Source organism: Mirounga angustirostris, unplaced genomic scaffold (assembly GCF_029215605.1).
Source record: "Mirounga angustirostris isolate CCGP_5_RB_7025 unplaced genomic scaffold, mMirAng1.0.hap1 SCAF_5, whole genome shotgun sequence".
Classification (NCBI taxonomy): Eukaryota; Metazoa; Chordata; class Mammalia; order Carnivora; family Phocidae; genus Mirounga; species Mirounga angustirostris.
In genome coordinates, this window is record NW_026991713.1 from 98,602,086 (window position 1) to 98,615,303 (window position 13,218).

Genomic DNA, 13,218 nt, shown 5'->3' on the forward strand with positions numbered 1-13,218 from the left:
TTTTTGGAGCGCTGGCCTGAAATTGAGGGGTGTGTGTGTGTCTGGAACGACGTGCCTTCCGTGCACCTCAGAGGGCTCTGCGTTCTCTTCCAATGGGCTGGTTACAACACAGAGGATGTGGACAGCGGCGTTTTTCCTGTTTGATGTCACAGGGCTACCCTTTAAAAGTCCAAGGGAAAAAAGGAGGGAATCCAGCCTAGGATCCTCACGCCAGATACCCACAAAGAAAAGAAAAAGGCCTGAGAGGCACAGGCAGGGGGCTCAGGGAGGCAGTGTCAGGTTTCAAACCCAGCTAGCCATTCAGAGCGCTGCGATGTTGGGGACCCGCCTTGGGCTCCTGGTGTCTGTCCTGTGCTGGGTAGTCAGAGCCTATCCCAACACCTCCCCGCTGCTCAGCTCCAGCTGGGGTGGCCTGACCCACCTGTACACGGCCACCGGCAGGAACAGCTACCACCTGCAGATCCACAAGGACGGCCATGTGGATGGCACACCCCATCAGACCATCTACAGTGAGTAGGGGCTTCATTCAGGCTGGGAAGGATGGGGAGCTCCTCTGTCCACCTGCCCCCAAGGGACCTGGGGAGGCCTTGGGCTAGACCAGAGTGCCAATCCAGCGTCCTAACTTCTTGCCCAGAATCCACTTATTTGTCTGTGAGTGTGTGTATGTGTGTGTGTGCACGCACGCACCTGTGTGTGTTTAAACCCGGGGAGAAGATTCTTCCACTCCCTTAATTAGCATTTACTTGTTTCTCCCAACACGAATAATTTGTCTTAACTACAATCCCTCTTCCCACAATAGCAGCCACTCTCACTTTGTTCTAGCCAAAGAATCCAAAAATGTACAGAACCAAAAGGCAAGGAAGTGGAGAGGAGAAAAGTTAGATAGGTCATTGATACTGAGTTCGGCTCATAAACGTTGGACAGGGCTAACAATGGAGGTTATAAAGAAGATTCCTGCTTCAGACCAAGGATTGGAATAGATGAACTCAGGGGCTCTTTCCAACTCTGAGCTTCTAATATTCTGGTCTTATAAAACTTCTCAGGAAAAATGTACTAAAGACAGGGCGCCTGGGTGGCTCAGTTGGTTAAGCGACTGCCTTCGGCTCAGGTCATGATCCTGGAGTCCCGGGATCGAGTCCCGCATCGGGCTCCCTGCTCGGCGGGGAGTCTGCTTCTCCTTCTGACCCTCCTCCCTCTCATGCTCTCTGTCTCTCATTCTCTCTCTCTCAAATAAATAAATAAAATCTTAAAAAAAAAAAAAACAAGAAAAATGTACTAAAGACAAACTGTCCAGGTATGTTGTCTTGATGGGTTTGACCAAGTGCATGAACCATCCATGCATCCATGCACGCATGCATCCATCCATCCAACATGTTTACTGGGGGCTTCAGAGGTACCAGTTTGGTATCAGTTGGTGATTCCTCTCTGTGGAGCTGAAATTTCCACTCAGTAGCAGATCGAGCTAGTTGGGAACTCCTTGGCAACATGAGGCCACTAGAATGATTTTAAAGATTAGGTTTGTGACAAGATGGATCACAATCCACAGTTAATCAATTAGCTGTGATTCAAATGAGGGCCCCTTCATGTGCACCCACATAGGGGATTCTGTGGAGAGAGGGGGGATGAGTATTGAAGAAGACAAGGCCTTCGACTTTAGAAGAACGTGTCACAGTTACACTGAGGATACAGAAGCATGCAAGCAGATTCAATCTAGATCAAATGAAAGGAATAACAGAGTAATCACAGTCTCTGTTTAATTAAAGGAAACCTCTTATGGGAATAATGGTTTGCCCTCCTTGCTGTACTGAATTAATCGATAATTTTCTGTGGTCCTGCTGTGTGAAATCAAAAGTCCCTAAAACTGTAGCAAGATGGGGTGCCTGGATGGCTTAGTCGGTAAGCGTCTGCCTTCGGCTCAGGTCATGATCCCGGGGTCCTGGGATCGAGTCCCACATCGGGCTCCCTGCTCTGCAGGAAGCCTGCTTCTCCCTCTCACACTCCCCCTGCTTCTGTTCCCTCTTTCGCTGTCTCTCTCTGTCAAATAAATAAGTAAAATCTTTAAAAAAAAAAAAAAAACTGTAGCAAGATACATGCACATGCAGAGCCAGCCGTGCATGCCTCTCCAAGTGCTCAATGGATGTGACAGGAGATGAGAGGAGGGACCAAAGTTCTCTGCAAGTACCAGGCAGGTTCCAGAACTCAAAAGGGATCTAGTAGGATTCAGGAGTTGACATTTTGGAAACCAGGTTAGAGTCTAATGGCAAAAATCTGAACTAAATCTGGATATACTGGATGTGTCCAAAGTGTTGCTCATTTTATTCAAGGGATATTTAACAGAAACTTTCACTGAAAGGAACCCTCAAGGACATGTCCCCTGGAGCATGACAGAGACAGTGTGAGCCAGCTGTGGTGAGCTGCGTGTGGTACAGTGTGCGATGTTCTGCGTACAAGCAGGCAGCCTGAGCTGTAGAACTTTTCCCTCAAATATCTACCAGCATCAGGCTCAGAGAAGGCATTCATACCAGCTGGAAGTGAATTAAAACGATTGAGAAGAAGCAAAATGAAGGGAAATGACTTCAGATTTTTTTTTGAAATGATTTTGTTTTGTCAGATGTAGACAGTAACTAAGCATTGTGTCTCTAGAAATTAACACAAACCAGCAGAGGGCAACGGTGCGGGGGGGTCATGTTGTGGGGAGAGACTTACTTGTCCTACTTTATATAACCCTTTATACTATTAAAATAAGTCATTGTGTGTATTATCCAAATAAATGTATACACAAAGGTCAAAACTCAGTAAAAAAGGTAAGAGGAAACACCGAGGCATGTGGATAAGTAGCATAAGTAATTCACAGACTGGTGAAAGATTTGCTTACACTTGATGGAAGGTGTGTGGTGTTTTTTCCCTCCTAATTAATTATACATTTCTTGGTGAAATATGATTCATTTGATCATTGTGCTTTAGTCAGTTCTTGATTAATAGTTGAGTGCCCAACCCTTCTTTGGGTTGTCGGTTGTGACATTACCTGCCTGTAAGATTCTATAACCTCCCTTGGGGCTTACATCACTGATATCCTCTGCACCTCCTATACCTCACCCCACTTCCAGAGAGTCTCTCCGACGTCAGTCTCCAATCCTACTATGAAGGAGGCCACCCTCCCACTCCCCACCATCCCTACTTCATAGAAACAGCAGAAGAGATGCTTATTACCCGTGGTTAATACCACGTCCAAGATCCTGATATTTTTCCTTCCATTTTCCCCACTGGCGCTTTCTTTACTTGAAGCTGAATTATCCTGGGGCTCTTTAATCTTGCAAAATATTATCTTTCTTTTGGGGAGCTTGGAAACACTTTACATCTACCATCTCATTTATCATTTACCAGCATGAGACTAGAACAGAGCCAATAATTTTCTACTTTTTTTTTTAAGATTTATTTATTTATTTGAGAGAGAGAGAAACAGAGAGAGCATGGGGGGAGGGGTGGAAGAAGAGGGAGAGGGCGAGAATCCTCAAGCAAAGTCCCCTCTGAGCATGAATCCCAGGATCCTGAGATCATGACCTCAGCCGAAATCAAGAGTTGGATGCTCAACCAACTGAGGCACCTGGGTGCCCCGATAATTTTCCACTTTTATAGCAGAGTGGAGGCAAGTGGCAATAGTAAAATTACTAGCATTTAGAAAGTGCTTTTATTATGGATAAAAATATTATCTCATTACATCTTCAAGAGGACCAAACGAGGTAAATGATTCCACTACCTATGAAAAACAAAGGTTAAAGGACTACACTGGCTCGAGGTAACCTACAGGACACCTTGACCCCAACCCCATGCTTCTTCTGGGATCACAGGCCAGTCCATTAAGCCCACCAGGCTGCAACAGGTTGTCGCTCCAGAAACCAGTGTTGTGCCTTCCTTCTGCCAGATTCTGCCCTAGAACCTGCCTGCCTGTGAAAACACACCTTCCGCACAGGCAAAGGGAAGGCAATCTGTCTCTTCCATTTTCTGCACTTTCTTGTTGGCTCCCGTTGGTTTGACTCAAGGCTGTGCGTCATTTGTAGCAGCTGCTCGCTCTTCCCCTCCAGGCTGTTTGCTCCTGGGATGGGCCCCGGGGCCCAGCAGCACACTGCCCACATTGACCCCAAGCATGAGGCCCACGTGGCTGCCAAAGTCTGGGCTTGTCATAAATGGCAGGCCAGCGCATGCTACCTAATGCCTTCCATTTGCTCAACGCTTTTTGAAAAAAGTAACTTTTCCAACCATGATTGCTTTCGATTCTGATCGGAACCCTGTAAAGTCGGCAGGCCAGCCACTGTCATTCTCTATACGCAGCTGAGGAACCTGAGGCTAGAACAATGACTTGCCAAGGCTACAGAGTTAGGAAGTCGCATAACTGGGACCAGAATCCAAGTGCCCTGGTTCCTGGTTCAGTGCCCCTTCCCTGATCTGCTCAGGGGCAGCGTGACTTGGGGTTCTCACCGGTTGCGACATATATCTTGGCACTTGATTTTGTCTCCTCAGGCGGGTGATGACTTTTATTGGAGGTTAATTTCTGGGTTGGAGGAAGAGGATGTTAGAGTCGCTGTCCTGCGTTTGAATCCTGCATTAGTTCCCTTTGCACATAAATTGGGATGCTGCTACTACCCATGTTAATACTAATAAGATTAGGGCGCCTGGGTGGCTCAGTTGGTTAAGCGACTGCCTTCGGCTCAGGTCATGATCCTGGAGTCCCTGGATCGAGTCCCGCATCAGGCTCCCTGCTCGGCAGGGAGCCTGCTTCTCCCTCTGACCCTCCCCCCCTCTCATGTGCTCTCTCTCTCTCATTCTCTCTGTCTCAAATAAATAAATAAAATCTTTAAAAATATATACTAATAAGATTAGCCAGATCACAGTTGTTTGAGAATTTAAAATCTGTAAAGTACCTAAAGCACAACCACTCAAAAACAGGGACTATGTGTAATTTTTTTCTAGTTAGACTGAAAATTCATCAGGATAAAAACTTATTTTTTACACATTCCTTTGTTTCTTTCAGGGCTTGTCATAGACTTAGCCATATATTTGAGACCCATAGACAGACCTCATTATGGGGCAATTTAAATATCCTCTGCACTTCCTATACCCCACCCCACTTCCAGAAGCTTCCCTCAAGGCTAACTCTTAGCTAAACTTGGAAACAAATTAATGTTTCTCCTTGGCCTTCTTGTTTTCCCTTCTTTCTGGACTTGCTCCTACCCTCATTCCTTCTGTCCCACATCATTCCAACTTCAGTCCATATGAAGCTCTGCTAGAGTCTAGGTATTGTCTGCTACTCTCCTCAGAGGTCTCTACACAGGGTAAAGAGGGGAGACCTAGATGTAAGTCATCCCGTGAGGCTCCCCCACTTCCTGGGCACAAATACTGGGCATTTTCAACCTCTCCATACTACATTTCTAGAACAGAAATTCAAACACCTGCCAGGGGGTTGTGAGGCCAAAGGAGATGCACATGAAAATTCTGTGGTAAGCAAATGCAAGTGACTCCAAAGACTTAAAGAAATGATTTTTAGCAGAAAATGTCATATAATTAAACAGCATTTGGGCTGGAACTCTTGCTGAATGATATTCTTGCCACAAAACAGAAAGCTTTAGACTTTAGTCCTTGGAGCAATGCACTGCAGTTGGTAAAATTGCAAGTCCCCACAAGGGCAGGCAGTTATCAGTTATTCAAAGTGTAAGTAGTATGTGTGGGGTTTAGGCCCTTGTTGGAGATTGGTTGTTGAGTGGGGACACAGAAAGACCATGAGGGACTGCACTGGAGGGGACACCACCAAGCGAGAAAGGGACAAAGAGCAGCCATGAAGATCCAAGAAGCAATTCTGTGCATCCGTGGTATCTCTTTGACACAGAAAAATAAACCCTCTGCTCCCAAGAAGCTCACTCTAGGGGAGGCACTATATAATGTAAACTTAGTTTAGGCCAGGGGAATGAAACACACTCTGTAATAAAGGTGAGGGCATTTGTTCTGATTAGGGAGATTAGGAAAGTCCTCATAGAAAGTCACATCTGAGCCTGGCCTTGAAGGATGAGAGACTTTGATAAGCAGAGAAGGGAGGAGAAGATAATTCTAAAAGTGTTCTTGATACATAATGGGTGTTGGGTGATGGATCACTAACTACCATACAGGTACCTGGGTGGAGCATCAGGCTCTATACACAAGCTGGATTCTTGAAGGACATCTCGGTGTAGATTCAAGAATTTCATAAGCCCAGAAGGCTTTCAAGAACATGATGACCACCACAAGTATTACGAGGTATTAGCCAGGCAACCAGGGAAGTAAAGACAGTGCAGGCTGAGAGGGAAACATGTGTCCAGCACAGGAGAAAAAATGCTGGAAGTTCAGAGTGCTCCATACAGACAAGAGGAGGAAGTAGGAGGCAAATGGGGGATGGGATGGGGGGGTTGTTTGGAGGCGAGAATCAGAAGAAATGAAGCTGAAGAAGTAAGTACAAGGGAGGGTGAAGTGAAGTCATCAGCGCCCTTAAAATCAATCAAGGGAGGTTTCATGGGGGTGGGTTTTCAGGAAGCGCTCAAACATAGGAATTGGATGTGCAGCCAGTTTTTGACCTGGATGATTTTTTCCATAGGTGCCCTGATGATCAGATCAGAGGATGCCGGCTTTGTGGTGATAACAGGTGTGATGAGCAGGAGGTACCTCTGTATGGACTTCAGAGGCAACATCTTTGGATCCGTGAGTTTCTTTTTTGAGCTGGTCACCATTTAAAGATAATTCATTTCTTGAAGGGGGGGAAATCGGAGGGGGAGACAAACCATGAGAGACGATGGACTCTGAAAAACAAACTGAGGGTTCTAGAGGGGAGGGGGGTGGGAGGATGGGTTAGCCTGGTGATGGGTATTAAAGAGGGCACGTTCTGCATGGAGCACTGGGTGTTATGCACAAACAATGAATCATGGAACACTACATCAAAAACGAATGATGTAATGTATGGTGATTAACATAACAATAAAAAAATTAAAAAAATAAAGATAATTCATTTCTTCCCCAGAGCATAAAATTTTATAAAGATTCCATTGGCAGTGCTTGGTGATGTTTTCATGGAGTGATTTAGTCAATCTAAGTAGTAGATGCTCAGGTTTATACAGCTGGAGTTTGAACCCAGGTAGTCTTGTTCTGGGGGACTGGGCTCTTAGCCTCTAGTCTGACCACCTATGGGCACCCATCTACACAACACCTACACAACATCTTGTATGTAGGTCCTCTAATAAAAGCCATTAGTGTCTTCCTGATTCTTTTACTAGACCTTCTTGACCTTGGGCTGGTCCCCTCATTTCTCTCCACTTCAGTTTCCTCACCTGGAAAAAGTCAGGATCTTCCTCCAGTTAAAGATCTCTCATGGGGACTCCTGGGTGTCTCAGTCAGTTGGGCACCTGCCTTTGGCTCAGGTCATGATCCCAGAGTCCTGGGATGGAGCCCCACATCAGGCTCCTTGCTCAGCAGGGAGTCTCCTTCTCCCTCTCCCTCTGCCTGCTGCTCCCCCTGCTTGTGCTCATTCCCTCTCTCTCTCCAACAAACAAATAAATAAAATCTTATAAAAAAGCTAAAAAAAATAAAGCTCTCATGAATGATCTCTGCCCCAACTGTGGTCACCCGTCATTCAGATTGGTAAGCAAAGGATTTCCCAAACCACAGGTTGCAGGCATATTCCAAAGGATTTTGAGATCGTACAGTAGTAGGACTGTTCATCTCAGGAGCCTCTTACCCCCAGACAGACCCACCAGAACTACCATGACAGCAATGACTTTCTGCTTAGCTTGCTGCCCTGTCCCAGCACCTACAACAGTACCTGGCCACAAGCAGACAACTCTCCATGGAACAAACATAGGCATTAAATTAAAATCTCTATTGACCACATTTAGGCATATAGATAGTCCTCATCTGTAAAAACACTCCGTGGAGTCTGAGGATTAACTGAAACAACATGTGAAGGTCCTAGCAGGTGTTCAATAAAACCCAGTACTAGTTAGTGGCAGAGTGAGGGCTCAAACCTAGTCATCTGTTGCCAGAGCTCCCGGCCCTAAATCCCAAACGATATTATCTCTGAGTGCGAGTACCCTCAGTTATGTCTGACCCTACAAACCCCATCCCCCCTCCTTTCTCCAGGCAAGGACACAGACCCAAGCCAACTTCCAGCCAAAGGTAGAGGCGGGAAGGACCGGGTTCCCCTGACGTTAGCCGTCCCTCCAGAAACTGCACACAAGTGCTGCCTGCCGTGGCCAGACGAGCCGAGCCAGCCCCGTGCAGGGCCGGCGGGGGGCTCCCGGCGGGCGCGGGGGCTGTGGGGTCAAGTCCCAACCGTGCTCCTTGCTTGGGCGACTTGGAGAGCACTGGTCAGAGATCACTCCCCGCAGAAGGGAGCGGCGAGATGTTAAGGACGCCCCCTGATAGAGCCCCGGAGGACGAAGCCAGCCCCAGTACCCCCACCCCCACCTCGGAGGGGCGGGCGGGGGGCGGGGCACGGGGGCCGGGGGCCGCCCGGCGCTCACCCCACCGCTCTCCCTTTCAGCACCTCTTCAGCCCGGAGAGCTGCAGGTTCCGACAGCGGACGCTGGAAAACGGCTACGACGTGTACCACTCCCCGCAGCACCGCTTCCTCGTCAGCCTGGGCCAGGCCAAGAGGGCCTTCCTGCCGGGCACCAACCCGCCGCCCTACTCCCAGTTCCTGTCCCGGAGGAACGAGATCCCCCTCATCCACTTCAACACCCCCAGGCCGCGGCGGCACACGCGCAGCGCCGAGGACACGGAGCGTGACCCGCTGAACGTGCTGAAGCCCAGGCCCCGCATGACCCCCGCCCCGGCCTCCTGCTCCCAGGAGCTCCCGAGCGCCGAGGACAACAGTGTGGTGGCCAGCGACCCGTTAGGGGTGCTCAGAGGCGGCCGGGTGAACGCGCACGCCGGGGGGATGGGCGTGGACAGGTGCCGCCCCTTCCCCAAGTTCATCTAGGGAAACCAGAGAAGAGTCCTTTCCCAGCAGTCTTTCCGAAAACGAAACTTTTCGGAGCTTTTCGGAGGGACGTGCGCCCTCCGCAGTCCAGGGAAAGGGAAGGTGGGGGGAGAAGTGCGCAGTTAGCGGCTTCTCCCCATGCACCACGAGGTCCCCCAGAAGGTACCTTTGAGGCCTGAGTCATGGCGCTTTCACCGCCTTCCCCACCTCACCTATACCACCTTTCCGAACTCTGAAGCCCAGAAAGATAAACTAGAAGTTTCGCCTTCATTAAGGAGAGAGGGATTCCCACCACGACCACCACCCTTCCCCCAACCACCCGGGGCAGTTTCTCTTCCCGTGCCTCTCTTCTTCATCAGTCTGGCATTACCAACCAAGCAATGGTTTAGCGAGTTCACCGCTTGGAAGGTGAAGGGAAGAGCCAATACCAGTAGCCTCCGCGGCTCCTTACGTTTGTGTCACCTGCCCTGACCCTGGTGGCATTTTTGAGTCCGCAACCTTGACTAGGGCATTAATAGCTGACTTGGGCAAACTGATAAAAGTCCGAATCTCAAGGCTTCGCTCTTCCTTGAGCATCTCTGGAGAAGAGCTGTCAGAAAGACTGGTAGTAGGCTGGTCAAAACGGAACTGGAATGCTTAGACAACTGAGGCAAGAAACCAAGCTAGAAAATTCAACCTCCCTACGGAGTGGGCCCCCCTTGCCATGCTCTTTCCCCTTCTATGCAGCCAGAGCTGGAGGGCCAAGAAGGACCCTGCCTGTTCCCAAGCGGTCCATGATACAACGCTGTCTATGGGCCCTGTCTTGGGCTTTAGTGAATTTGGCCAGAGGAAGAGCTTTGGCATCGGCTCATGAAAATCTCCCCTGCTAGGAAATGGAAATAAATTTTTAAAATGGAAATAAATTCAAATTCCCCTCGGAGGCATTTGATGAAGCCTACTTCCAGGCTGAGTAGTACCACATTCAGGATAACTGTCACAGGGAGGGAGTCTTGAGACAATGGGACTGCTCTGGGTTCGGTTTTCTGTGGACTGGCAGATTGTGTCCTTCTGTCTAAGTGAAGTGGCATCAAGGACTCAAAGGAAAAGAAGTCCAGTAATCAGGGGACCAAAGTGTAGGAGTTACCCAAAGACAACGCTGTGGCTCTCCTTACTGCTCTGCAGCGCTGGCTATGGAGGGAGTTAAACACTCCCGGCTGACATGCCTGGGTCTTTGTCCACTTGCAAATTCTGGGGGCATTACTGAAGACAGTTTTCGGTCCCAAGAAAACCAAACCTTACTTACCAAACAGCTGAGCACCAGCCAGGTGGGCCTGATGCTCAACCTCCCTCTACCTAGCCTCACCACCTGACTTGGAGTCTTTCTATGAGGGGTTCCCATGTTCCTACCTCTATTTAGATGGCCGCCCACAGAGCAGAATGCTAGCAAGCAAAGTAGATTTCAACAACAGCTTCTTCGCATCACCTTGTTTTTTCCCACTGCCATCATGCCCCCAGCCTTAGAAACCGATCCGTTTTTACTTATGAAACATTGGAAAACTGTTTTCACCTGATGGTTTTAAGGTCTGGTTCCTATTCTGAAACACTAAAACTACGTATACAACTATATAGCAGTGCATGGCAAATATTATCTCCACAGTTTTCATTTCCTGTTGGAGACATTATACTGTTTAAAAGCTTTTGGAAGCTCCCGTACTGATAACTAGATGTAAAATCCCAAAAGGACTTTGGCAGAAAACTGGTTGTAATCTTATAAACGCAATACCATTTATTAGGGGCTCTTCCTTTGGCGGAGCCATAGTAGTCCCCACAATTTCCTACATTCCTTAGCATGTGGCAATATTTATTTATTTATTTGGAAAATTTGCTTATCGCTCAGTATTTATAGATATTTATAAAAGTGTAACCCCACTTTTTTTCTTCCTTCTGTTTAAAAGAAAAATAAAATTTATCTCAGCTTCTCTTAGCTTTTCCTTTCTGTGTTACATGAAAGCATGTCAGATATGATAACGACAGGGATTATGGGAAGGCAGAATTGTGAAAATCCAGAGACAGCATTATTGAATTGAAAAAGAGCATCAGAATTTTAAAATAGTCTGCCATTCATAAATGGACTCAGCAATTTTGATTAATCCAGACAGAACGACTGAAAACAAGGAAGATTTTTTATCAGTACTGAACTTCCGATCACTGCTGCTCAAAAGTGTTTTCTTTAAGGAGAGAATTTTGTATTTGGAAAATACCCACAGAAGTAACCCTGTCAATATCCCAGTGAACCACTTAGGATGTACTTGACACAGACACAGTGTTACTGCCCTGTGAGACTTTGTAGCAGGACCCCAAGATAATGAACCTAGGTCTTCTCTCTCAAGCTGGTGCCTCCAGAATTCCTTCTTTAATCTCTACCTGAGCAACTCCCAAACACAGGAAGCAAAGATGCCTATGACACCTGATGACACCTTTCCATCACAATACAAATACACATTTGTATTCAAATTTACATCTGCTCAAGACTAGTTTTTCACTGCCTGACAGTAGCCTCTTCCCATAACAAACAAACGTAAAAGAATTTAGTACAGTGTTCACTACTTTGGCTGGTGTTCCAATGACCTTCTGACAACCCAGACTGTCTTTTGATTGCATCCAAGAGTCTGGGTACCAAAGTCCTCCGTACGACAGAGAAGGGTGAGGGACAGGAATCAGGATAGATACAGGACTAGAGGTCAAATGTCTTATTTCTTTAATCACATAAAACAAGACTTTTCAAAGGCAGATTATTGCTTTAAAAGTTCTCTCTTTTCTGTTTTTGTTGTTAACATTGCCTCTGCTTGGCAAGGCTCATCCCTCCGTAGTATTTCTGAAGGCAGAAGAGATAAGTGGTTCTGTTTTATTTCTGGCCCAAAGGACTTTAAAATCTGATAACCCATAGGAATGGAACAGTACCAAAATAACCATATTGGAGTAAATAGGTCTTCATTCCATTATAGAGGGAGAATTAAACACTGGAGAGAAAAGATGTCCTATAGACATTGCCCCTCCACAGGCTTGGAAGAGTTCTTTTTTCTGTCCATGACAGTTCTCCCTAAGGAGAGGAAAATTTAAAACTTTTGACACAACACAGTTAGTGGGGTGAGGATGGGAGAAGGTGAGTGAAGAAAAAAATGGGGCACCTGGGTGTCTCAGTCAGTTGGGCATCTGCCTTCGACTCGGGTCATGATCCCAAGGTCCTGGGATTGAGCCCCGCATCAGGCTCCCTGCTCGGCGGGAAGCCTGCTTCTCCCTCTCCCACTCCCCCTGCTTGTGTTCCCTCTCTCGCTGTGTCTCTGTCAGAAAAATAAAAGAAAAATGTGTACATACCACTTTTATGATACATTAGATAATCTGGCTGCTAGAAGCTTCAGAGGTCTAACCATAGGCAGTATGCCCAGTATTTGAAGCCCAATCTTTATCTTGTCCATAGAATTATATAAATCCTGGCATGATAAAGACGGCATCACACCCCTTACACATATTTGTATAGATACTTACTGTTTATTCAGAACTTGTACACATCTTAACTAACCTAATGCCTAACGTAGCTTCCACTTCCATCCATGAGACAGTAGCTGGTACCACACATGCTGTCCTGGCCAAAGAGCTATAAAACGTATATATGAGGCAACTGTTTTCAGACTACAATCTTTTTTTTTTTTTTAAAGATTTTATTTATTTATTTGAGAGGGAGAGAGCACATGAGAGGGGGGAGGGTCAGAGGGTCCCCTCAATCCCAGGGCAGATGCTTAACTGACTGAGCCACCCAGGTGTCCCTATCCTTACTGATTTCTTTGCCTCCTTGCTTACTCAGTCCCTGAGAGGCTGTTCACATTTCCAACTATGATTGTACTTGTCTGTTTCCCTCTTCAGTTTTGTTAGTTTTGCTTTGTGTGTCTTCTTACTCTGTTTTTAGAGACCTAAACATTTGATTTTTATATCTTCCTTATGAATTGGCCCTTTTGTCATTGTAAAATGTAAAAATGGCTTCTTTTACATATGGCAGTATTCCTTAACTTGAAGTCTATTTTATATGCTATTAATGTAGCAAGCATGTATTTCGTATGCTTACTTCTTTTTATCATATATATCTGTATGGACTGAACCGTGCCCTCTTCCCTCCTCCCCAAATTCATATGTTGAAACCCTAGTCCCAACTAACTCAGAATGCGAGTGTATTTGGAGATAGGGCCTTT

The 13,218-nt window shown here is 46.8% G+C and overlaps 1 protein-coding gene across 1 annotated transcript; it reads left to right on the forward strand.

Moving 5' to 3' along the window:
- The first annotated feature begins 206 nt into the window (after positions 1–206).
- FGF23 (fibroblast growth factor 23) lies at positions 207–10,945 on the forward strand. The gene is made up of 3 exons (XM_045871173.2): positions 207–509; positions 6,620–6,723; positions 8,558–10,945. Exons 1-3 carry the CDS (start codon positions 314–316, stop codon positions 8,993–8,995), a joined length of 738 nt encoding a protein of 245 aa, XP_045727129.1. The 5' UTR covers positions 207–313; the 3' UTR covers positions 8,996–10,945.
- The last annotated feature ends 2,273 nt before the right edge of the window (positions 10,946–13,218 follow it).